The following is a 27,436-nucleotide window of genomic DNA, read 5'->3' as shown; positions in this document are numbered from 1 at the left end:
TTCAGGTTTGTCCACCCAACCGCCGGAGCCGCCCAAATGATCCTACCCAATGTATTATGCGCCAAAGTTTGGATAGGAGACAACATCGACTTCGCACCACCTTTGGAGGAGTTGTACAACCCGGAGGAGGAGTCCGAAGCTGAGAAGAGAGAGGAAACCGGTCAAAGACAGGGAGATAGCTCGGAAGATTTCGATTTTGAGGAGTATGTGTGCTCTCAAAAGCAACCAGTTGGGGTGAGGGAATCCCACAAGAGAATCGGATGGCTGAAGAGGATGAACAAGTATTTGGTGAGAAAGGTGAAGGATCTCACCGGTTCAGTGAAGACTATGGGAGGTCAGATCAAGGAGCTGCAAGACAAGGCAAGCTGTTCCTCAGCTCCTAACTCGTCATACGCACCAACTTGGATGGGGAGGAGCGGACTGCTAGGAGGAACTCGAGGACTGCCACCTCCAGAGCCCTACCGAGCATCATCATACGAACCCCAAGCAGAGGGAGATGTCACCCGACCAGAAGCATCGCGGAGAAGCCTTTCAGACGCCTATCTGACGCCTAACCCGATGGGATATACGATGCACTACCCCATGCACACATCGAGCACACAATTCATTGTTGCTAGATCAATCTTTGGAAAAAAATGAAAAATCTTTGTTTAGAACCTTGTGTCTTTTGAATGCTTCCTCCACTTGTTTGAACATCTCTATATAATTGGACTTAATTTGAACTTAAATTGTCTTGCTTATGGAATTTGACTACTTGCTCATGGTAACTCTAAACTCGGGTTAGCACTCTATTTTTACCAATCTTTTCGTTTAACCTGATTTATTTTTCCCTACTCTTGAAACCAAACCTTTCTTTCAAACCTTGTTGTGAATTGTTGAGTGAGGCCTTTGTCATTGTGTTATAAGTTGTGAAACCTTGAGAGTATTGAGAATGACAAAGAACTGCATCTTGATTTAGCTAAGTTAGAATTTGAACTAGCTAATAGAATTGGTTTTGAAAGATAGGCAGTTAGCATGTTCATTTGGGTTGGGTTAAGGAATAAAAGAAAAGAAGAAAAGAAGTCCCTAAGGTTAGAATCAAGTAGCTCTAAGTCTTTTAGTAAAAAAAGGAAAAACATCTTGCTAGTCTCCTAGAAAAAGAAGAAAAGAAAAAAAATAGATGCATATTAGGAGTTTAGCAAAGAAAGAAAAGAAAAAAAAAAAAGAGAAGAGAGCTAGATGTTTAAAGTTTAAACCTTAGGGATTACAAAAAAAAAGGGAAATTAAAATCAAGGTTGTAGGTAGTTAAATTCTATGGGGTTTTAAATAAAAAAAAAGAGTGAATGAGAAAAGGGTAGATTATCAAGAGTTAAGCTTTGTATGCCCAAATTGTTCTCAATCTTAGATAGTTTTCACAACTGTCTAGCATTTCTTCTTTTGAGAGAAAACCATCCAAAGAATTTGTTTGAAACCACCTTACTAAGAAGCCTTACCCTTGAAACCGATTGAGCTTCATTCATTTTCCATTTGCAAGAATTCGCCAAACGCTTAATTGAATGTGAAAGAGATGTTCTTTACTTTTAGATGGAGGTTGAACTAGATCGATGCATGGTAATAAGCATAGAAAAATATTTGTAATTATGTTGATTGATCTCAGCACCATTAAACTATCTTTAAGGACTGTAGCTTGAATCCTTTGCTTAGCATATAAAGGTTATGAGTCCCAGTTTTCAAACCGCACCCTCCTACTTCCTTGCTAGAGGACTAGCAAGATTTAAGTTTGGGGGTCTGATAACTCTCTAATTTACATGTTTTTAGCATCCTTTTTTATCCATATTTTGCATTGTTTATAACTTTACCTTAGCATTTTTAGGTCATTAACTGTAGGAATTCACTTTTAGGCCATTTAGGGTGTTGCATTCTTGCATTTGCATACTTTGGATGAAAACAGGTGTTTTAGAGCCTAAAATGGGGAGAAACAAGGACAAATCCGAGCATGTACCCGAAGGAGCCATCGAGCTGGAAGAACAATATGAACCCCAACACCATCGAGGAGGATCCAAGAGCAAGAAGAACAACCCGGGAGTCTACCCGAAGTTCAACCCGAGCACATCCTCGCGCATCCTATCGAGCAGACCCTCGGGCAGGAATGGGAAGCTAGAGTTAATGGGTTTCCATATATAACCCCCCCCCCCTCTTCTTCCTCGCAAGAGAGCACGCCGCAGACCCTCAGAACAGAGAGCGAGAGCTTCTGGGAGAGATTGAGAGCAACTAAAAACTCTTTTCACTTTTGTTAGGATTTATTTTTATATCTTTTGCATCTTTCTCTTAGATTTCTACTCTATACTCTTCTACTACACTTCTACTTTTAATATAATGCAATTTTTGTTTATCTATGCTTTTATGTTTTCTGCAATAAGATCTGATTAGTGTAGTAAAGTTTCTAGGGATGGGCTAATGGAGTGACTGAAGATTACATTTACTGCAAACTCTTTCCTTACTCACTTGCAGGAGAGGCATCTCAGTGGTTGAAGCAGTTGTCAGCTGGATCGTTGAAAAATTGGTGTGACGTCAAGGTGGCTTTCCTAAACTACTTCTATGATGACGCAATGTCAGATGAGTTGAGAGTCAAGCTGTTCTCTTTCAAGCAACGACCAGATGAAGATTTCAAGGCCGCTTGGGTGAGATTCAAAGCCTATCAAAGGGATTGTGCACACCATGGTTTCTCAAGGGTTCAATTGCTAAGTATCTTCTTCAGAGGATGTGACTGGAAGTATTAGTTGGCTCTAGATGCTGCAAGTCATGGGAATTTCAAGACAAGATTTCCAGAAGATGCTGAAGCTTTGATTGAAAATTTGGCTTTTAGCAATAGTACTAAGAGAGCAGATGCTGAAAGGAAGAGACTACATGTGGGATTTGATTCAAACCAGTTAGCTTCTGTTAATGCTAAGCTGGATTCAATGCACAATCTCCTTGTGGGTAAGAAATATGTTCACTTTGCTGCTGAAGTTGAGACATATGAGCCAGAGCCTGATCAAGAAAATCATGAGGAAGAGGATGTGAACTATGTCTATGGGAATCAGGGACAACGGTTTGGAAATCAGCAAGGTAACATACCTTACAGTGGAAACAGCCAGCGCAGTAACTTTCAAGGCAATTCTTCTGGTTTCACTCCCAAACCTGACTATCAAAAGCAGCAATAAAGCAATGGATACACAAGGACCTATGGCAACAATTCATATCAGTCTCCTCTTCCAAAAACAGTTGAAACTTGTAAGATGGAAGCTATGCTTGAGCAGCTTTTGCAAGGTCAAGAACAGATGACAGTGACTTTCAATGGGAAACTTGACAATGTCTACGCTGACCTTAATGGGAAATTTGAAGCTATGAACATTCATGTCAAGAAGCTAGAAAGTCAGGTTGCACAAACAGCTGGATCCGTCAAAAGACAAGAGTGATTTCTCCCTGGGAGAACATAATCAAATCCCAAGCATTCATGCAATGCAGTGACCTTGAGAAGTGGCAAACAACTCCATTCTATACCCTAGAAGAATCAGACTGATGATCTACAGGAGTTGATTGATGTTGAAGACGAAGAGGATGTCTCTGCGGAGCTAGTGCCGACCGACACTGATGAGCATCGATCGACACCCTGTCCACCTGAAACCACGGATTCTACACCAGAGGTCAGCATCGATCGATGCCACCTGGGTACCGATCGATGCCAACCACGGACAGAAACCCAGAAAGCCACATCTTCCACTCCAGTTGCTGAGAGAGTTTACAAACCCAAGGTTCCTTTCCCCAAGAATCCAAGGAAGTCCAAACAAGAGCTAGATGATGTTAAATGCAAGGCAATGATGGACAAGCTTATTGTTGAGCTACCTTTGATTGATGTTGTCAAGACTTATCCAATGCTTAGGAGATATGTCAAGAGGATGGTGACTAAGGATTTGAATGCTGAGCAAGGAGTCATGATGATATCAGCTTAAGTCAGTGCTATTATTCAGAACAAGATCCCAGAAAAGCTTCCTGATCCAGGTAGTTTTGTTCTTGATTGTACTATATTCACTGACATATTTGCTAGATCTTTGTGTGATCTTGGTTCTTGTGTCAACTTAATGCCAAGATCAGTGGCTCTCAGCCTGGGTATGACAGACTTCAAGCCTACCAAGATCACTCTTATCCTTGCGGATCGCTCAATTCGCATTCATGATGGTGTTCTTGAAGATGTTCCAATTAAGATTGGTGAATGCTTGATACCTACTGATTTTGTGGTACTCAAGTATGAAGAAGAACCTAAGGACCCTCTTATCCTTGGAAGATCATTCTTAGCCACTACTGGAGCTATAATTGATGTCAAGAGGTTACAAATTGGGCTTAATATTGGTGATCTACAAATGCGTTTTGACATGGACAAGCTGGTCAAGAGGCCAACCATTGATGGTCAGACCCACTTGAGAGAGCATTGGTTGCTTCTGTAGAAGAGGTTGAGCATCTAGATGACATTTCTGCTGGGTTTGTCAAGCTACTTGATGCTAATGAACAAGTGAAGAAGCTAGTTGCACAAGAGTAATTGGTTAGTACTTCTTCACAAGCTGAAATTTTTTCTGATTAGAGTTTAGAGAAAGCTCCAAAGCTAGATCTCAAGCCACTTCCTGCTGGTTTAAGGTATGCATTCTTGGGTGAGAACTCCTCTTATCCTGTTATAGTTAATGCTTCCTTAAACAATGCAGAGCTCACTTTACTGCTAAGCAAGATGCGCAAGTTTCGCAAGGCTCTTGGCTATTCTCTTAATGATATTGCAGCAATTTCTCCAGACTTGTGCATGCATAGGATTCATCTTGAGGAAGGAGCTAAGAAATCTATTGAGCATCAGAGGAGGCTGAATCCCAATTTGCAAGATGTTGTCAAGAAGGAGATCATAAAATTGCTGAATGTTGGGATCATCTATCAGATTTCTGACAGCAATTGGGTTAGTCCGGTACATGTTGTTCCTAAGAAGGGTGAATTCACAGTGGTGAAGAATGACAAGAATGAGCTGATCCCTACAAGGACAATCACCGGACACCAGATGTGCATAGACTACAAGAAGCTGAATGTTGCAACCCGAAAAGATCACTTCCCGCTGCCCTTCATTGACCAAATGCTTGAGATGTTAGCCAATCATCCATACTACTGCTTTTTGGATGGTTATTCCGGGTTCTTCCAAATTCCGATTCATCCTGATGATCAAGAGAAGACCACTTTCACTTGCCCCTATGGTACTTTTGCTTATCAAAGAATGCCCTTTGGTCTCTGTAATGCTCCTGCGACATTTCAGAGATGCATGATGTCTATCTTTACTGATATGATTGAAGCCTATATGGAGGCATGGATGATTTTTCAGTTTACGGGTCTTCATTCAAGAACTGTTTAGACAATTTATGCAAGGTGTTGGCAAGGTGTGAGGAGAAGCATTTAGTGCTCAATTGGGAGAAGTGCCATTTTATGGTTAGAGATGGTATAGTGCTTGGTCACAGGGATTCAGAAGCTGGTATTGAAGTTGACCGCGCTAAGATAGAGGTGATGACAGGTCTTCAAATGCCAGAGAATGTGAAGGCAGTAAGGAGTTTTCTTGGGTATGCAGGTTTCTATAGGAGATTCATTAAGGATTTCAGCAAGATTGCTAGACCACTTTCTGCTTTGCTGTGCAAAGATGTCAAGTTTGAATTCACTGATGAGTGCAGGATGGCCTTTGAAAGGATTAAGCAAGAACTTGTGAGTGCTCCTATTGTTCAGCCACCAAATTGGGATCTCCCATTTGAAGTTATGTGTGATGCTAGTGACTATGCAGTGGGAGCAGTGTTGGGACAGAGAAGAGACAAGAAGCTTCATGCAATTTACTATGCAAGCAGAACACTTGATGATGCATAAAGAAATTATGCAACAACAGAAAAGGAGTTGTTGGCGGTTGTGTTTGCTTTTGAAAAGTTCCGGTCTTATCTAGTTGGATCTAAAGTCATTATTCATACTGATCATGTNGAAGTTGACCGCGCTAAGATAGAGGTGATGACAGGTCTTCAAATGCCAGAGAATGTGAAGGCAGTAAGGAGTTTTCTTGGGTATGCAGGTTTCTATAGGAGATTCATTAAGGATTTCAGCAAGATTGCTAGACCACTTTCTGCTTTGCTGTGCAAAGATGTCAAGTTTGAATTCACTGATGAGTGCAGGATGGCCTTTGAAAGGATTAAGCAAGAACTTGTGAGTGCTCCTATTGTTCAGCCACCAAATTGGGATCTCCCATTTGAAGTTATGTGTGATGCTAGTGACTATGCAGTGGGAGCAGTGTTGGGACAGAGAAGAGACAAGAAGCTTCATGCAATTTACTATGCAAGCAGAACACTTGATGATGCATAAAGAAATTATGCAACAACAGAAAAGGAGTTGTTGGCGGTTGTGTTTGCTTTTGAAAAGTTCCGGTCTTATCTAGTTGGATCTAAAGTCATTATTCATACTGATCATGTTGCTTTGAAGTACTTGATGCAGAAGAAGGATGCAAAGCCTAGACTTTTGAGATGGATTCTTCTACTTCAAGAGTTTGACATTGAAGTAAAGGATAAGAAGGGGATTGAGAATGGTGTTGCTGACCACTTGTCTAGGATTAGAATTGATGATGATGTGCCAATACAAGACTGTTTGCCTGAGGAACATATTTAGTTTGTTGATACAGGGTTTCAGACTGATGAAAGCAAGTGTTTGTTCTCGGATGCATGTGGTGCCGATCGATACCACCATAGCATCGGTCGACACCCATGCTTTCCAGAGACAAATTGGTCGTATGATGGAGATTTAGCTGTTGTGGCTAGCTCCTATCCACCCTGGTATGCTAATATTGCCAATTATCTTGTTGCAGAGGTAGAACCAGAGCAATTCACTGGCTATAACAAGAAGAGGTTCATGAGAGAGCTTAGGAGATATTATTGGGATGAACCTTACTTGTATAAGTATTGCAGTGATGGAGTTTACAGAAGATGTTTGGCAGAGACTGAGGTACATGATATTTTGTTTCATTGTCATGGGTCTGACTATGCAGGACATTTTGCTACATTCAAAACAGTGTCCAAGGTCCTCCAAGCAGGCTTCTGGTGGCCAACGATTTTCATAGACGCTCATGAGTATGTCTCAAGATGCGATGCTTGTCAGCGGAAAGGTCAGATTAGCAAGAGGAATGAGATGCCACAAAACTTCATTCTTGAAGTTGAAGTGTTTGATTGTTGGGGTATTGAATTTATGGGACCGTTTCCATCTTCCTATAAGAACAATTACATCCTAGTTGCTGTTGATTATGTCTCCAAGTTGGTTGAAGCAATTAAATGTCCAAAGAATGATTCTGCAGTGGTTCTTAAGCTGTTTAAGACCATCATCTTTCCAAGGTTTGGATTGCCTTGAATTGTCATCAGTGATGGAGGTAAGCACTTTATCAATAAAGTGTTTGACAAGCTGCTGAAAAAGTATGGAGTTCAACATAGAGTGGCTACTCCATATCACCCTCCGACTAGTGGGCAAGTAGAGGTTTCCAACAGACAGATTAAGGAGATTCTTGAGAAAACAGTTGGTGTTACAAGGAAGGACTGGGCTGGAAGAGTCATCTTTCTCCTTAAAGTGGAACCACGTCAATCCATTCATTCATCCGGAAGTTATGCCCGATTTACCAAGACGTGTTATAAACCGACGTAAGAAGAACCGACCTACGGATGGGCTTTTATCCAAGGCCTGACCAGCAACCATCACCACGGTCCAGTCGCAGCCTCCTCCACAGTTCAGAAGCCTCCTTCGCCACCCCTTTTCCTGCACTTAAGAAGAGAAGACGTTTCTACCCTTACAAAACCCTAACCCTAAACAAAACCCTATAAATACTCTTAAGACCTAGGGTTTTGAGGTGTGCTTCCTTGGTGTCTCCTTTCGGCCTCTTAATCACTCATTCACGCCTCAACAGAAGGCTTAGAGACGTCCATAGACCTCTACTCAGCCGTTGAAGTTTGTTAATCTACAGCTCTCTTGAAAGCCACCACCGTTACCTTTGAAGTCACCAAACATCTTTCTAGTTTACTTATTTTCGGTTTCCTACTTGTTTAAGGAAGAAAAATCATCTACTTTGTATCACAGAGAAGATTTCTAAACCCTTTTTCTCATACTTCTATTCTTATATGCAATATCTTATTCATATGGCTTTGATTTGCATGAGTATGTGTGAGTAGTTTACTTGTTGGGTAATAGGGTTTCAAAGGGGATTCATGTTATCGTTTGTTTAAGGGTGTTTCGATCTGGTTAGTTCATCTTAATTATTTGATCTAGGTTTATTCCTAATGCATATTGCTTGATTAGCTAACTAGTAATTGATCTTAGGCGTTTTACACATCACAAGTGTTGTAAACTCGCTCGCAATAGCCTAGACAAGTATCGTGTTATAACCTGCGTAAATTGAGTTATAGAACCTTACGGATTAGAATCGAACTTACTATTGTTGGTGTATATGCGTCGTTGCCTGCGAAAGTTGAGTAACAGAGTATATGGACTTTAGATAAGTGATTAGCGAGTAGCTTATCTCCCGTTCTTTCGTGTTTCGTAGTCCAAGAACGTTTAACCATTGAACTTCCAATCCTATTCCCTTTAGGATTAGACCGGTGCTTGATACCCTAAGAATGCTCTACAGCCCAACATTCCGTCCATTTATATTTTCCTAGATTATTCGCATTTAGTTATTGTTTTCTCTAGTTACAAACCCAACCAAAACCCCCATCTTATTATTGTCTTAGCCATAGTCCTCTCTAAACAAACTCTTAACGTGATTTATTTGTCTCTGTGGGATCGATCCTTAAATACTACTACCGATCAACTGTGCGCTTGCAGTATTTCGTGTGGTCTTTTGAGGTAAAAGATTGAAGTGAAATTCCACACTCATCAAGCTTTTTGGCGCCGTTGCCGGGGACCTATTAAGTCACTTTTGAGTTTAAGATTAGGATTATGGTCTAGGATCTTTTACTTTTGTTTTTAGACTTTAATTTTGCATTTATATTTCAGTTTACTTTGATATTTTCTTTTTAATTTTTAGGAGCTCTAGAGTTAGCTCAATGGAGAACCACAATCTAGGAGACCTTAACGATCCTCCACCTGGGAGGAAAGTTCAAGGAGTTGCTATGGATGACGAAGAGCAAGTCCGGGAACATGATGATGTTCGTGAGCAAGATCAACCTGATCCATTCGTTCAAACCATTGCTGAATTTGATACCCCTTATCAACACATTCAAGACCGGTCCGCGATTCAACCTAAAAGACCGCCACAAGATCATTTTAAAATAAGCCCTCAAGTTATCACCTTAGTGAAGCAAAACCAATTCCATGGTTTTAGCACGGAGCACCCAATAGACCACATTGAACAATTTGAAGAAATATGTGGAGTAACTGCCACATCCAAGGAGTCTCAGGAATACTCGATGTGCAAACTTTTCCCGTTTTCCCTTCAAGACAAGGCAAGTAGATGGTTGAAGTCTCTGCCTCCAGCATTGCTTACAACTTGGGAGGAGTGTAAGGCCGCTTTTCTGAATCACTTTTACACCAGATCTCGCTCCAACCTCTTAAGGAGTAAGATACAAGGATTTAGACAAGAAAAAACTGAATCGTTTAGTGAAGCTTGGGAGCGCTTCAGAGCATATAAGAGGGACTGCCCTCATCATGGTTTTACAGATGGTGGCTTGATGAACAAATTTTATGAAGGAATTGACCCTAAAAACCAGCTATCTCTAGATGTAGCAAGTAACTGTAATTTTGCTACAAAGACGATTGAGGACGCTCGAATTTTAATCTGCAATCTAGCTGAGAGCGACGACAACTACCGCTCAACCCCTTCGGACATAGAGGAAGACTCTAATCAAGCCTCAGATATTAGACAGCTCAAAGAAACAATGAGTTTGATCGTCGAGCATATTCAAAAAGGAGATGACACGTTCGAAGATGAGGAAGGATTTTGTGATAAAGAAGAAGAGTTGAATTACATTGGAGCTAGAAGCAACTACCAAGGGAGGTTTCATAACCGAAACTTCAAAGATCAAGACATCAATTCAACCGAGGCAATTTCCGACTAAGAGCTACATTTACCGACCTTCAAGGTTTTCAAAGAGGATTTCCTAATCCAACCATGAGAGATCAAGGCCCTGACTTGAGAGATTGGATGCTAGGTATGGAGGCCAATGTACAAGCCTTTACTGAAGACATTAATTTGAAGATGAGCGATATGTATAAGGATCTGAACGACAAGATGCCTTCCCTTACAATCAAGGTTGGTAACCTCGAGAAGCAGAATAGGGAAAACGTTTTTATTCTTGAGAAATTCAAGGAGCCCATTTTGGAGACCAATGAGCAAGTGCTTGACCTTGGAAACTTAAAAGCTATAACGTTGAGGAGCGGAACAGCCTACAAAGAACCAGAATATCCAGAAGGGTACTTAGAGAAAGATCGAACACCAGGAGTTATTCCCATCGAAGAAGAAGAAGGAGCCATAGGGAAAAAGGAAAGAGAAGAGCTTATCCACAAGGAGCTCACCAAGGACACTCTACCTCAAGTTCCACCTCCGACGCGCATTTATCAAACCAAGGTACCATATCCAACTAAAGTTTCTAAGAAAGAAAAAGAGAGAGCCAAACTCAAGGAGCTTGTCGGGCAATTATCGGTAAGGCTACCTTTTGTTGAAGCTTGTGCAATGATTCCCCCTCTAAGGAAGTACATGAAGATTATTTTGAAAAATAACATCAGTCTAGAGGATGGTGTCATGGTGATTACACAAGAGTGCAGTGCAATTCTACAAAATGGCATTCCTCAAAAGCGAGGAGAGCCAGGCAGTTTTGTTTTATCATGCAAGATTACAGATGAAGTTTTCAAACGCTCTCTCTGCGATTTGGGATCAAGTATCAATATGATGCCACGGTCAGTTCCTAAATGCCTGGGATACCATTTTTTCAAGCCTACGAAGATCTCATTGGTCCTAGCGGATAGATCGATTCGACGCCCTGTCGGAATTCTAGTTGGTGTACTGATTGTTATTGGAGATTGTCAAATCCCAACAGACTTTGTGATTTTAGAGCTTGAGAAGGAGCCTAAAGATCCTTTGATACTTGGCCGTCCTTTCCTTTCCACAGTCGGAGCTATCATTGATGTTCCCAATGGAAAGATCGACTTAAACCTGGGAGGCTATGTTATGAAGTTTGACATGAATGAATCATTGAAGCTATCGATTTCGGAGAACTTAGATAACCCGATCTTCACCATGAACGATTAGGAAGAAGATATTAGCAGAGTATGCGAATATATATTCTTTGATGACCCCTTGGAGATAGCATTGACCAGAGCTCAATAGGAGTACAGTTTTCAAAAAGAAGAAGTCGAAAACTGCACAAAGATTCTTGATACCGCTGAAACTTGTGAAAACATCGTTGCATATCTTGACCTCGATGAAGAGAGCGATGCTCCTACACCACCTAAAACACACCAGCCGCTGTAGCAGATCCGTGGAGCGAACTAAGAGCCCCCAAGACCGAGCTCAAGCAGCTCCCCACTGGTCTCAAGTACGCTTTTCTTGTACCTAAGTATACTTACCCTATTATTGTTAACTCAGTTTTAAATGATGTTGAGACAGCCATGCTTCTCGCCGAGCTGAGAAAGCATAGAAAAGCGCTAGGTTATTCACTTGAAGACATTCAAGGAATATCTCCCGACCTTTGTATGCATAGGATCAATTTGGAAGAAGGATCCAAAAATTCCATTGAGCATCAAAGGAGATTGAATCCAAACCTTAAAGAAGTGGTCAAGAAAGAAATCATGAAGCTTTTAGATGCAGGAGTGATATATTCTATTTCAGATAGTGCATGGGTAAGTCCAGTTCACGTGGTACCCAAGAAAGGAGGAGTGACTGTCATTAAAACCGAGACCGATGAATTAATCGCAACAAGGACGATCACCTGCCACCGTATGTGTCTCGACTACCGGAAGCTCAACGGTGCAACAAGAAAATATCATTTCCCCTTACCATTCATCAATCAAATGCTATAAAGGTTAGCCAATCACCAATATTATTGTTTTCTAGATGGTTATTCATGTTTCTTCCAGATTCCAATCCATCCGGACGATCAATAAAAGACGACGTTCACCTGCCCCTACGGAACGTTCGCCTATAGTAGAATGCCCTTTGGTCTATGCAATGCTCCAGCCACTTTCCAACGCTATATGATGTCCATCTTCACGGAATACATTAAAGATTTTATGGAGGTCTTCATGGACGGTTTTTCAGTTTACGGTTCGTCGTTCAAAGCATGTCTAGCCAATCTCGGAAAATTCCTACAAAGATGTGAGGAGAAACATCTAGTTCTTAATTGGGAGAAGTGCCACTTTATGGTGAGAGACGGCATAGTTCTCGGTCATAGAGTGTCCGACAAGGGAATTGAAGTTGATAAAGCAAAGATTGAAGTTATGATGAATCTGCAACCGCCGAAGAATGTTAAAGGAATAAGAAGTTTCCTTGGGCATGCTGGGTTTTATAGACGTTTCATTCAAGATTTCTCCAAGACCGCAAGACCACTCACACGCCTACTTTGCAAAGATGTGGATTTTGAGTTTGACAAAGATTGCCTTGCTGCATTCCAAAAGATTAAAGACGCACTTGTCTCAGCTCCGGTTGTGCAACCAGATTGGGAACTACCCTTTGAAATTATGTGTGATGCCAGCGATTATGCAGTTGGAGCTGTACTAGGGCAAAGAAAAGATAAGAAACTGAATGTTATTTATTATGCTAGCCGAAACCTGGATGAAGCACAATGCAACTACGCAACTATGGAGAAGGAGCTTTTAGCCATTGTGTTTGCTTTTGAGAAGTTTCGATCATATCTTGTAGGATCAAAGGTAATTGTTCACACCAACCATGCAGCTATTAGATATCTAATGTCTAAGAAAGATGCCAAACCACGTCTCATAAGGTGGATCCTCTTGCTACAAGAGTTTGATATTGAAGTTAAAGATAGAAAAGGAGCAGAAAATGGAGTCGTCGACCACCTTTCGCGAATGAGAGTAGAGGAACCAATGCCTCTAGATGATAGCTTACCCGAAGAAAATGTCTACGTCATTGAAGCTGTCCCCATGACTAACATACCAGAACCACCGCAAGCACTACGTTCACAAACTTATGATACACCTTGGTTTAGACACTATGCTAATTATTTAGCAGCCGACGTTGAACCACCACAATTCTATGGTTATAGAAAAAAGAAGTTTTTGCGAGAAGTAAAGAGATACTACTAGGATGAACCCTATCTTTACAAGAAGTGTTTTGATGGTTTATTTCGAAGATGCATCCCCGAAGAAGAAGTCGAAGGAATTGTATTTGGATGCCATGGGTCCTATTATGCAGGTCATTTCGCCACCTTTAAAACTGTTTCTAAGATTTTGCAAGCAGGTTTTTGGTGGCCAACCATGTTTCAAGACGCCCAAAGTTTCATTAAAGATGTGACGCTTGCCAGAGGATGGGCAATATAAGTAAGAGAAATTAGATGCCCCAAAATTTCATACTTGAAGTGGAAGTCTTCGACATATGGGGGATTGATTTCATGGGCCCTTTCCCCACCTCTAACGGCTACGAATACATTCTTGTTGATGTTGATTATGTTTCTAAATGGGTGGAAGCTATAGCAAGTGCTACGAATGACTCAAGTGTGGTGGTCATGATGTTCAAGACCATTATATTTCCAAGATTCGGAGTACCAAGAGTGGTGATAAGTGACGGAGGTAAGCATTTCATAAATCAAAACCTTGCTAACCGTTTCAGGAAGAATGGAGTTCTCCACAAGTTAGCATCTCCTTATCATCCACAAACAAGCGGCCAAGTCGAGATTTCAAACAGATAAATCAAGTCTATCTTGCCAAAGACTACATCAAAATCAAGGAAGGATTGGTCCACCAAATTGGATGACGCTCTATGGGCATACAGAACTGCGTTCAAGACCCCATTAGGTACTACACCTTTTCATAATGTCTATGGAAAAGCTTGCCACCTACCCGTTGAACTGGAGTACAAGGCAGCATGGACAGTGAAGGAGTGGAACTATGACATAAAAAGCGCAGCCGAGAGACGTTTGATTCAATTAAACGAGTTAGACGAAATCCGCCACAACGCCTATGAGAATGCAAGGATTTACAAGGAGAGGACTAAAGCATACCACGACAAGAAGATCATACCCAAATCATTCGCCCCAAATGATCAGGTTTTACTTTTCAATTGTCGACTTAAACTTTTTCCAGGAAAGCTACGTTCTCGGTGGTCCAGACCATTTAAAATAAAGGAAGGTAAACCATACGGAGCCGTCGTCCTTCTCAACGATAGAGGTGAACCGTTTACCGTAAATGGACAGCGACTAAAGCCTTATCTAGCAGAAATTGGCAAGGAAGAGAGTGCATCAATCAGTCTAATCGATGCTCCACAGGCCTGATAAGGACAACAAACGTCGAGCCAACGACGTTAAACAAGCGCGCTTCTTGGGAGGCAACCCAAGCTAGTAAGTATGCTTTTTTTATTTTCTCATTATTATTGATGGTTTTAGGTTTTTGTTTCAAGGAGGATGCATTTAGAGATATATCAAATAGAATTCGATTGAACTTAGCCTAGTTCAAACTCGATGTCAAGCAACCATAGGAAGTACAAACGGTTAGTCACAACATTTTCATTACCACAGCCGAACTCTAGACTCTTTGGGGCAACCATAAAATGTCTAAGAGTCGACACAAACATCATTCCATCAAGGTGACAATGTTCTTAAACCCTACACTTTTCCTTATGATTTTTAATCCTCATCTCTTTCTTTTTTCCCACCGAGGACGGTGTGATTTAAGTCTGGGGGGAAGGATATTCCATCCTATACTAATGCTACTTTCTATTTTGTTGACTTGAGACCTTTTTCCACTTTTTACACCAATAATTTTGAAGTTTTTGTCGAGTCACATTTTTTTTATTGAGTCAAAACTAGTAGGGGATTATGATCTTATTCTAATGGTTTATTTGATTTGGATTAACACTCTTATGAATCTTGATTATGCTTGACAACAAGATCAAAGTTTGGAAAGACTGTGAGCCGACTCAACAATCCCCAAAGTCCCTATTCGATGGATATTCAGATGATCTAACGTTGTCTCTAATTTTTATAGGACCTAACCCGGACTTAATTTTCAAGCCCTGGGAATTGGTATACATTGGACTAGATCTCTACATTCAAGCCACACAAGACATTGCACTTCTTCAAAAGTATGTTCCCCTCTTTCTTCCCTTCAATACTCTAAAAAAAAAGAAAAAAAATAAAATAAAAAAAAAAGAGAATAAGAGATGAGATGATTTTGATCAGTTTAGAGAGATAGGTAAATTACCTGTGGCCTCATTATTCTACTCTTGAGTCAAATGATCACACAAAGCTTGGAAGCGAGGTGTAGGTAAATTACCTATGACCCCAGTATTCGCCTACACCTTTGATTAAAAAAAAAAGAGAAGTGAGAAAAGGGAGAGGAAAGGAATCATATGAAGAAAGTCTTGGCTTGAAGAGAGTCTACAAGCCATTGATCGATTTTCCCTTGGTAAGATTTCACTTTTTATTACTGATTTAATTTATGTAAAGAGATGACAATAGAGATTCTGGAGACTCTAAAGAACTGTGGGATCAAGGAGAGTTGATGATTCTCATGGTGGATTACAAATGGAATTTCCTAATGTCAAGGCGAAGAAGAGTGCAAAGACAATATCCCCAAAGATAAGTGAATTCCCAGTATTTTCAAAACCTCTTTTCCATGACTTATTTTGATTATTTGCTTGAGGACAAGCAAAGTCTAAGTCTGGGGGAGTTGATAACATCATTATTTTACTCATATAAGCTATAGTTTTCATATGCATTTAGGAAGAGATTGATATGATTTCAATGCTTTAATGTCTATTATCAAGTATTTTAGGTTTCAAGAAGGTTTTACAGATTTTATAGCAAAAAGGACCAAAAGACAAGGAAAATACGTTTTAGGAAAGTTTCAGAGCTTTACAGTACGAGCCACTTTTTAAGACCTTCCACAAATCAAAATATATCACGCTTGGTGTCTATGAAAATCTGGAAGAGTCATCTTTCTCCTCAAAGTGGAACCAAGTCAATCCATTCATTCATCCGGAAGTTATGCCCGATTTACCGAGACGTGTTATAAACCGATGTAAGAAGAACCGACCTACGGATGGGCTTTTATCCAAGGCCTGACCAGCGACAATCACCACGGCCCAGTCGCAGCCTCCTCCACAGTCCAGAAGCCTCCTTCGCCGCCCTTTGTCCTGCACTTAAGAAGAGAAGACGTTTCTACCCTTACAAAACCCTAACCCTAAACAAAACCCTATAAATATTCTTAAGACCTAGGGTTTTGAGGTGTGCTTCCTTGGTGTCTCTTTTCCGCCTCTTAATCACTCATTCACGCCTCAACAGCAGGTTGATCTTAGGCGTTTTACACATCACAAGTGTTGTAAACTCGCTCGCAATAGCCTAGACAAGTATCGTGTTATAACCTGCGTAAGTTGAGTTATAGAACCTTACGGATTAGAATCGAACTTACTTTAACTGCTAGTGTATATGCGTCGTTGCCTGCGAAAGTCGAGTAACGAAGTATATGNGTTATGCCCGATTTACCGAGACGTGTTATAAACCGATGTAAGAAGAACCGACCTACGGATGGGCTTTTATCCAAGGCCTGACCAGCGACAATCACCACGGCCCAGTCGCAGCCTCCTCCACAGTCCAGAAGCCTCCTTCGCCGCCCTTTGTCCTGCACTTAAGAAGAGAAGACGTTTCTACCCTTACAAAACCCTAACCCTAAACAAAACCCTATAAATATTCTTAAGACCTAGGGTTTTGAGGTGTGCTTCCTTGGTGTCTCTTTTCCGCCTCTTAATCACTCATTCACGCCTCAACAGCAGGTTGATCTTAGGCGTTTTACACATCACAAGTGTTGTAAACTCGCTCGCAATAGCCTAGACAAGTATCGTGTTATAACCTGCGTAAGTTGAGTTATAGAACCTTACGGATTAGAATCGAACTTACTTTAACTGCTAGTGTATATGCGTCGTTGCCTGCGAAAGTCGAGTAACGAAGTATATGGACTTTAGATAGGTGATTAGCGAGTAGCTTATCTCCCGTTCTTTCGTGTTTCGTAATCCAAGAACGTTTAACCATTGAACTTCCAATCCTATTCCCTTTAGGCTTAGACCGGTGCTTGATACCCTAAGAATTCCCTACAGCCCAACATTCCGTCCATTTATATTTTCTTAGATTATTCGCATTTAGTTATTGTTTTCTCTAGTTAGAAACCCAACCAAAACCCCCATCTTATTATTGTCTTAGCCATAGTCCTCTCTAAACAAACTCTTAACGTGATTTATTCGTCTCTGTGGGATCGATCCTTAAATACTACTACCGATCAATTGTGCACTTGCAGTATTTTCTGTAGTCTTTTGAGGTAAAAGATTGAAGTGAAATTCCACACTCATCAATTATGATCTCTAACTAATGGTTATTTTTCTTTGGCTAACACTCTAATGACTCTTGACTAAGCTTGACCTCAGAACTGAAGTGTGGAAAAGACTATGAGCTGTATCAACAATCCCGAAAACCCTTATTCAAAGGATATCTAGTTAAACTAATGTTTTCTCAACTTTTATCAGGATTTTAACCGGACTTAATCTCTTAATTTTGGGTTGGAAATCAGTGGACTAGACTTCTTTTTCAGGCCATACAAGACAGTGCAATTTTTCAAAGTATGTCCCCCCTCTCTCTTCCCTTCAGTGTTGTGTAAAAAAAGAGAGAAAGATCAGAAAAAAAAAGGAAGAATAAAAGATGTGATGATTTTGATCAGTTTAGAGAGGTAGGTAAATTACCCGTGACCTTATTATTCTATTCTTGAGTCAAATGATCACACAAAGCTTGGAAGTGAGGGGTAGGTAAATTACCAATGACCCTGGTATTCACTTACATCTTTGATAAAAAAACAACAAGAGAAAGTTAGGAGAAAACAATTCATCGAAGTGAGAAAATAAAGAGGAAATGAGATGTATGAAGAATGTCTTGGCCTGAAGAGAGTCCATATGCCACTGATCGATTCACCAAGGTAAAAACTCACATGTACTTGCTTTAATTTATGTAATGAGATGACAATGGTGAGACTAGAGATTCCAGAGGATTGTGGGATTTGAGTAAGGAATGTTGATGCTTTTCAAATGACAAAGTATATGAAGTAAGTTCTTGAGAGTCAAGGCGGTGAAGAGTGCGAAGATCAGTTATCTGCAGTTGAGTGAGTTCCTATGTTTTCAAACCTCTTTCACAGGTCTAAGTTTCTGTTTTGCTTGAGGGCAAGCAAAAGATAAGTCTGGGGGAGTTGATATATCATGGTTTTTACGGTTTTTAACCATGATATAAGTGTGCTTTTTGAGTCTTTTCATTTGTTTCTAGGTTGTTTTTGAGTCTTTACAGGTTATTTAGGAATTTGGCACGGATGGAGCAAAGTGGAGCAATTTGGATGATTTTGGAGCATTTTACAGAAGGAAAAGAACTTGGAGTCGGATCAGAGTTATGGCATCGACTCCGACACCGAAAGAGCATCGCACCCGTGTTTATCAGACGAGAGAAAGAAGAAATTGGAAGTTTTACAATTTTACCCAATGATTTCCTAAATTGCAACACAAGTTCCTGACGTGTTTTAGGACATATATATAGTGTTTTTGGGTTTTAGAAAACCCTTAATTTATTTTCTAGCAGTTGTTGAGAGAGAGATATTGAGAGCTTTTGGGAGAGAAGGATCTGAGTTCTTTGTAGAGAGAAGATTTCTAAACTCCCTCTTTTTACTTTTAATATATATTGCATGTTATTCAGAATGATTTGTTCTTCATTAAACATGTCTGAGTAATCTGCTTGTTAGGTTCAGGGTTTTTATGATTTATTAGATCTGAAATTTTTAGGGTTCTTAATCTTTTATGATCTTCATCTTTGGTTGTTCTTCACAATAGTTCTTGATTGATTACCTAGAATTATTATCATAATGAAATTAATTAATATGAGAATATAATTGTTTTCCTGATTAAAACCATTGATGAGCAAAATCACTTTTTACAAAGAGATTTGGATTAGTGATTTTGTAAACTTTTCTAAACCTGTTCTTAAAGCTGGTTTTTAACTTAGAATTTTACAAAGAGATTTGGATTTTCTGGTTTTAAATCTAGATAATAATTGCAGTGAGAACAGAAGTATTTTACAAAACTGTTTAGAGTTCTAGATCTGATTTTTATTGCATGAACCCTAATTAATTTATTGATTTAGTATTTCATAATTACCTGGGAAATTCCCTAGGCTTAACCTTTTGATTTCCTGATTTCACAACACTTTGATTTAATATTTTGCATTGTCTTCTTTCGTTTTTAATACAATTTAATTCGTTTAGCGTAATTACAAAAACTCTATAATCCATTGTGTTTGATCTTGAGTCTCTGTGGATTCGACCCCTAAGTATTACATTGATCTCTTGTTTGAGAGAGTAGCTCATGGTTAAATTTGAGTTTATCAAGGAGAAAGTTAGAGGGAGGCACAATTAGATACTATGGTTGATAATCAGGGGTGATTGGGAGGTCTCAGTCAAGGGTCTCAGGATTGGACATAAAATTTTACAAAACACAAATTTCACGGGATTTATACGTTTTGTAGATGATTACTGAAAGAAGCTAATAAATTTTCAAGGTTAGATGTGGTTTTGTTCACAGCTGCAACTGCTCATCTCACATCTCAACCAGGTACACTCTCTTCCTTATCCTCGTCTTCTAAGACTCCTCTTCCCTTGGTAACTGTTGGTAATGGCTCTGTCATACCTGTTATCTCTTTTGGCCATTCATTCATCCCGTCTTCTTCTCGTCCTCTCCTTCTCAACAATGTTTTTGTTTGTCCAAAATTTTTTAAAAATCTCATTTCTGTTCATCAATTTACCATTGACAATTCTTGTTCCGTTGAATTTGATCATTTTGGTTTTCTTGTTAAGGATCTCCATACCCGAGTGCCTCTCATCCGATGTGATAGCCAAGGTCCTCTATACTCTGTCTCCTCATCCTCTTCTCCTGCCTCTCATGAAGTCTTTCTCACTTCCACTTCTGCTTCAACTTGGCACCGCCGCCTAGGTCATCCTGGCAACTCTGTTTTTCGCAATTTAATCTCTTCCCGTTTATTTGATTGTTCAAACAATGATATTTCTTCTTTATGTCATGCTTGCCAAATTGGAAAACATATTCGTCAACTATTTTATACTTCTACTACTATTGTTTCTTCTCCTTTTGAAATAACTCACTCTGATATATGGACTTCCTCTGTTGCAAGTGTTAGTGGCATCAAATACTATGTTATTTTCTTAGATCAATATTCTCATTTCATATGGATTTACCCTCTTCGTTACAAAAGTGAGGTCTTTGCCAAATTTTTACATTTTATTAATTTTGTTAAAACTCATTTTCAAACCCCCATTAAAGCATTTCAATGTGATAATGGTGGAGAATTAAACAATCGCCAAATTTTGGATTTTTTCTCCGCTCATAGTATTCAACCTTGGTTTTCTTGCCCATATACCTCCCAACAAAACGGTCGTGCTGAACGCACTCTTCGCACCATTAACAACCTTGCCCGTGTTCTTCTCTTTCAAGCTAGAATGCCCAACACCTATTGGGTTGAAGCTTTAAACATGGCTGCTCATATTTTTAACATTCTCCCTTCAAGTGCTATAAAAAATCAAATCCCCTTCACTTGTCTTTTTAACAAACCTGCTCGTTATGATCATCTTCGTGTTTTTGGTTGTTTATGTTACCCCAATCTTCTTCACACCACCGCCAACAAGCTCTCACATCGCTCCACTAAATGTGTATTTCTTGGATATCCGTCCAACCACCGTGGATATCGTTGCCTTGAACTTTCTTCTCGTCGCATAATTATTTCACGGTATGTCGTTTTTGATGAGTCCATTTTTCCATTTTCTATCTCCTCATCTAGTTCATCTCTTCCTACTTCTCACACCTTACCTCTCTCACCACATTCTCAGTCTTCTATTCTTCCAGTCTCCACTACTGCCTCTACTTCTACTCTGGTTCTCACTACTGTACCTGAACCACCACGACCTGTCTTACCACCTACTATACCATCCTCTCCTCCTGTTCTATCGAACACCACCACACCATCATCCTCTCCTACACCTGATAATTCACCATCTCCTTCACCTTCTCCGCCTACGCCTCCTCCAATCGAACCCGCACCTATACCTCTGCCGCTGCCCCCACAACTTCATCAAATGCAAACTCGAAGCAAAAGCGGCATCAACAAGCCAAAACAAATATTATCTCTTCACACTGATCTCATTTCTCCTCTTCCTCTATCTCACGTTCAAGCTCTCAAAGATCCCCATTGGACCAATGCAATGCAAGCTGAATATGATTCTCAAATGTCTGTTGGCACCTACACCTTAGTCCCAAGGCCACCTAATACTAATTTGGTTCACTCTATGTGGTTGTTTAGACATAAATTTAATGCAGATGGCTCTCTCTCGCTACAAGGCTCGGCTCGTTGCCAACGGCAAGTCTCAACAAATTGATATTGACTGTGAAGATACGTTCAGCCCGTTGTAAAAAACAGTGACGATTCGAACCGTCCTTCACCGAGCTCTTGAAAAAGATTGGCCTATTCACCAATTAGATGTCAAAAATGCATTCCTCCATGGCAATCTAGAAGAAACTGTCTACATGCATCAACCAGCAGGCTTCATTGATTCAACAAAACCAAATCACGTTTGTCTTCTCAAGAAATCTCTATATGGTCTTAAACAATCTCCTCGGGCTTGGTTCCAACGTTTTGCACAATACGCCATCAAAGTCGGATTCAAAAACAGTAGAAGTGACACTTCACTCTTTATCTTACGTCGAGGCTCATCGATTGCGTATCTTCTTCTCTACGTGGATGATATCATTCTCACAGCTTCATCACCCACTCTACTCAGGTCAATCCTCTCCTCACTTAACTCTGAATTTTCAATGACCGATCTTGGATTACTTCACTATTTTCTAGGTATATATGTTCGCAGGGACACTCATGGCATGATGTTACAACAACAAAATTATGCTGCAGACATCTTACATCGAGCTAACATGTCAAACTGCAACCCGTGTACCACTCCCATTGATACCTCCGCCAAGCTTGAAGCCGGTGTTGGCCCGCCAGTCGCAGATCCCACACTGTATCGAAGCCTCGCTGGTGCCTTACAATATCTAAACATCACAGGCCCCAACACTGCATACGCAGTCCAGCAATTATGTCTTTTTATGCATGATCCTCGAGAGCCACACTTTAAAGCAATGAAGCGTGTTCTTCGCTACCTTAAAGGAACCATTTCTCAAGGCTTACGCTTGTCCAAATCAACAACCTCCACTCTTACGGCCTACACTGACGCGGATTGGGGCGGGTGCCCAAACACATGACGATACACCTCTGGTTTTTGTATTTTTCTTGGCGACAACCTTATCTCTTGGTCCTCCAAACGACAACCGACGGTCTCCCGCTCTAGTACAGAAGCCAAATATAGAGGTATTGCGAATGCGGTAGCTGATACCATATGGATCCGCAATCTTCTCCTAGAACTCGACTGTCCTCTATCTACGGCCACACTCTTCTATTGCGATAATGTGAGTGTGGTCTATCTCTCCACAAACCCCATACAACATCAACGCACAAAACATATCAAGCTTGACATATTATTTGTCCGAGAACGGGTTGCACTAGGACAAGTTCGAGTCTTCCATGTGCCTTCCTCCCATCAGTATGCGGATATATTCACAAAGGGGCTACCTGCTCCTTTATTCAATGCCTTCAAGTCCAGCCTCCACATTACACATTCATAACGTTTAGACTGTGGGAGGGTATTAGAATAGGAAATTATATATCTCTGTAAGTAATTTAGGGAACCTCATAACTAGCCTCTAACGGCTATATTCTTCTATGCTCTGTATATATATAACCTCTGTCTAATAATACTCACATATCATCGATTCAGATTATACCTAATCTAATACTCCAATCTATGCCGAAGTCTTACTTCTCTTCATTTATAAGTGGAAGCACTTATCTGGGATATAGCTTAGTGCAGATAAGCGAGATGTAGCTTTTTCACATACTGCTCAGCCCGACATCTTTTCCAACCGAATGACCATCTTTTTTAGTATGAGAAGCAAGAATTCCATTATTTTTCTTTATCCTTAGTATTTAGAAAAATGTTAAAGAGGATAAATTGACATGGCTAGTTACTGAACCGCACTATATCATATATGTAAATGATATCTCTTATATCCGGCTCATTTCATGTCAAAATTTCATATACCTTATTATTAGCTATCTTCTGATGATAGAAATGAGAGTTTGTGAATCAAAAATTCTCATTTAATCAAATTATGCAAGTGTTTTAAAAAGGAAAATCGCTGTAAATATTCATGCATTCAAGTTTTAGGTAAATCAAAAATATACTTAACAATAAAATTGTGTTCCACTCTTTTGGCCTTGTAAATCGCTTTTATATCCCTATAAATAGTACACTTCCTTTGTCATAAAAGAGACAAATCAATCTAACAAACTTTTATCTTAAAACAAAAATCGTAACCAATAGTAATAATTGTCTAAAATTTTAATAGGTGCAAATCGTGCAAGCAAAAATGGAAAAAGTCAAATTCTTTGCGATAATCTTCATTGTGACAATGGTTATGACAAGTGTTTCGGCGGAAGAGCTACCGGTGCAAGTGACGACCAATGAGGTGACTCTTGCGATGGAGGCTGCCGCCTCAAGTTTTAAAAGCAGCGCCGGAGAGGCTGCTCAAGGAGCCAAGACATGGGCTGATTGGGCTACTAGCAAAATCAGGTGACTTTTTCGTATTTCTTGGTGCCTTAAATGTCAAATATTTTGTGCAAAAACGATTATCGATTACTTTGGATTCTTTTTATTTTCTAGCTATTGTTAAATTACAATCCAACTGACTTAGTTTCATTTTCTATTTTGACTCTTGTTGAGATAAGTGAATGCATATTTTATTTGAACAGAAATTAATTTTTAAGATTTCATAATTTGGTATGGTTTTTTAAACCTTGTAGGAATATGCTTTTGTATATTAGGGTTCCAAAATTAACTAGTTTTTTGGTTTTCGTTTGTTCACCATTCAAGAAACTAGTTCTTGAATGGTTTGCCTACGTGTTATAGAAAAACAAAAACAAAAACAAACTAGAAAACCATGATTTTATAAATACTTGTCAAAAGCCTTTTCAACGAGATTGGTCATTTTTTTTTTTAAAATATAGCATAACCAAAAATCCTAAATTCAAAATCAACACCAAATTAAAATCCGTTGTGACATTCGTAGCCATTGACTGATTTCTTTGATGGATAGAATAGAAGAAATGGACCATATTACAAAAACATTTGGACTGCATAAAAAAGCTTATCACCAATTAATTTTGAAGTGAAAATTTATGATTCCTAAACTTTTCAAAAGCTTAGAGAAATATTATTCATATTGTTACCATTTACTGATATATTGTGTACTACCATCGTCATCACTAACCATTTTTTATTTTATGTTTTTAAGACATCCTGGCGGTTTGGAGAAAGCACCCGGATCAGATTGAAAGTTATCGAAGTCTTTAAGTAAACATTTATCTTAACAATATGCATAAATGTTTATCAAGAAAACATATTGTAAACAATTCTGTTGCATTCACTTGTACCTCACGGAAACTCTTATTGTATAAGACTTTTTTCCAGTAATGCTAACACGTAATTTTTCAAGACACTAACACACAACTCAAGTTGAGGAAACACAAAATGCAGCTTAACCGTAAATTTTAGCAACGATAACATGCACCATTCAAATAAATTTGATTACCAAAACCCGTGAATGATTTAGTTTCAACCTAAACAAAGCTAATCATATCCTCTTTATTTTCTTACATAAAAGTGATAATCGTATGACAAAACATCATTAACACTAAGGGATTCTTTCTGCCTAGACACAGTTCACTCAGAAGACATGATTATTGCAAAACAAAGAGACCAAAAATCATTTCTTTTGGTGAGCAATGTGTCCAATGTTTCGTCTTCTAGATGCCAACAACTTGTACATATAGAATACCTCAAAGAACAGAGAGACAAATGAAGAGATCAACAACGGAATCTATCGGTCTATGGATACAAAATATCCATGCTTATATCACTTTCTTCCTNAATAGAAGAAATGGACCATATTACAAAAACATTTGGACTGCATAAAAAAGCTTATCACCAATTAATTTTGAAGTGAAAATTTATGATTCCTAAACTTTTCAAAAGCTTAGAGAAATATTATTCATATTGTTACCATTTACTGATATATTGTGTACTACCATCGTCATCACTAACCATTTTTTATTTTATGTTTTTAAGACATCCTGGCGGTTTGGAGAAAGCACCCGGATCAGATTGAAAGTTATCGAAGTCTTTAAGTAAACATTTATCTTAACAATATGCATAAATGTTTATCAAGAAAACATATTGTAAACAATTCTGTTGCATTCACTTGTACCTCACGGAAACTCTTATTGTATAAGACTTTTTTCCAGTAATGCTAACACGTAATTTTTCAAGACACTAACACACAACTCAAGTTGAGGAAACACAAAATGCAGCTTAACCGTAAATTTTAGCAACGATAACATGCACCATTCAAATAAGTGTGATTACCAAAACCCGTGAATGATTTAGTTTCAACCTAAACAAAGCTAATCATATCCTCTTTATTTTCTTACATAAAAGTGATAATCGTATGACAAAACATCATTAACACTAAGGGATTCTTTCTGCCTAGACACAGTTCACTCAGAAGACATGATTATTGCAAAACAAAGAGACCAAAAATCATTTCTTTTGGTGAGCAATGTGTCCAATGTTTCGTCTTCTAGATGCCAACAACTTGTACATATAGAATACCTCAAAGAACAGAGAGACAAATGAAGAGATCAACAACGGAATCTATCGGTCTATGGATACAAAATATCCATGCTTATATCACTTTCTTCCTCGGGTAAGCCTCTGCAAATGGTAGTTAATGTTTCCCCAAGACTTGTTCTTATTATCCGTCTGCAAAGCAAAGGGTTTCAAAGAAAACAAAAATAATAATAAGTTCATCATTTAGCAAAGGCAGTGACAAATAAAAGTAAAAAAGACGCGGTGCAAAATGCTAAGTTTATAGACCTGGCCGTGCATACAAACACTCAGGAGTTGCTTCTGTTTCTCGCACTTATCATCTTTGATATGGTTAAGCGCCATACAGTTGAGGAACGATACCATTTCCTTCATACACGGTTTTGCCATATTCCCCAGCTTTTTCGGGTTTATGTACAAATTCCCAGCCTTTCTCCCCATAGCTCCTTCAACCAACTGCAGAACCAGAAACAAAAAAAAAAAAAAAAAACAGGAAACAATCAATCAATCAATTACATTTTACAGCGACTGATTAAACCCTTGGTATTAAATAAGGATACCCAAAACAAGAGAAAGGAAGAACATTGAGATTAACCCACAAAACACTAAGAAGTACTCATTTCTATGACACTGAGAGGTTTGTACAATGTATCAAAACAATCACAGGGGTTAAGTGACGACTAATTTCAAACAAAGACCATCAAGACTAGTCTAATAAGAGAGCACATGTGCTCTTGTAACAGTTACAATTACACATGTGCTCTTGTAACAGTTACAATTACAGACACAGTGTTCCTAAGGAGGAACCGTAAACTAACTATTGCTTGATATTAAAACTACTACTATAATTACAAACTGAATGCTTGTAAGGAAAAGATTCCAAAATCTAACAAATGAAGAACACATAGTTTCTAAATTGTAGAAACATATGAAATGAAATCGTAAGAGAAGAAGAAGAAACAAATATGAGGAACCAAAGGTCGGAATCATGGTTTACAAAATCAAAACCAAAATTAAGTTTAGAATCTCAGATCCCGAGCGAAGAATGAAATGAACCTAAGTAATCAAATCAAAACTCAGAATCGTCGAATAACGAATCAAAAACACTAATCTGCACAGAGAGAATGGGAGAAAGAGGTACTTACAATGTAGGAGTAAAGATGAATCAACGACTTCTGAGAGAGACGAGAGAAATGGTGAATCAAATCGCGCAGATTGAGAAAGACAGAGAAGCTTCGAAAATACAAAACCCTTAGACCCCGAACAAAAAATAAAAATAAAACCCTATAATTATTTTAGTTAAGCCCATTGGGCTCTCAGCCCAGTAATTAATCCGAACAAATCGAAATCGATGATGCTA

General features: G+C 39.2%; 4 protein-coding genes and 1 pseudogene across 4 annotated transcripts; 4 read left to right on the top strand and 1 right to left on the bottom strand.

Moving 5' to 3' along the window:
- Positions 1-7,410, top strand: part of LOC109130722 — an 18,829-nt pseudogene extending 11,419 nt beyond the window's left edge.
- LOC104779174 lies at positions 10,157-11,293 on the top strand. The gene has a single exon (XM_010503556.1). The coding sequence runs from the start codon at positions 10,157-10,159 to the stop codon at positions 11,291-11,293; it is 1,137 nt and encodes a 378-aa protein (XP_010501858.1).
- On the top strand, positions 13,554-14,489 carry LOC104779173. The gene is made up of 2 exons (XM_010503555.1): positions 13,554-13,849; positions 13,946-14,489. Exons 1-2 carry the CDS (start codon positions 13,554-13,556, stop codon positions 14,487-14,489), a joined length of 840 nt encoding a protein of 279 aa, XP_010501857.1.
- On the top strand, positions 23,706-24,908 carry LOC104777663. Its single transcript, XM_010501953.1, has 2 exons — positions 23,706-23,985; positions 24,707-24,908. Exons 1-2 carry the CDS (start codon positions 23,783-23,785, stop codon positions 24,744-24,746), a joined length of 243 nt encoding a protein of 80 aa, XP_010500255.1. The 5' UTR covers positions 23,706-23,782; the 3' UTR covers positions 24,747-24,908.
- Positions 25,079-27,305, bottom strand: LOC104777662. The gene is made up of 4 exons (XM_010501952.2): positions 27,222-27,305; positions 26,347-26,532; positions 26,125-26,232; positions 25,079-25,291 (listed from the first exon to the last, which is right to left on the bottom strand). The coding sequence occupies exons 2-3, from the start codon at positions 26,515-26,517 to the stop codon at positions 26,161-26,163; spliced, it is 243 nt and encodes an 80-aa protein (XP_010500254.1). The 5' UTR covers positions 26,518-26,532; positions 27,222-27,305; the 3' UTR covers positions 25,079-25,291; positions 26,125-26,160.

The sequence above is a fragment of the Camelina sativa genome, chromosome 3 (assembly GCF_000633955.1).
Source record: "Camelina sativa cultivar DH55 chromosome 3, Cs, whole genome shotgun sequence".
Lineage (NCBI taxonomy): Eukaryota > Viridiplantae > Streptophyta > Magnoliopsida > Brassicales > Brassicaceae > Camelina > Camelina sativa.
The sequence above is the reverse complement of the archived record's forward strand: the minus strand, read 5'-3'. Positions and strand labels throughout refer to the sequence as shown.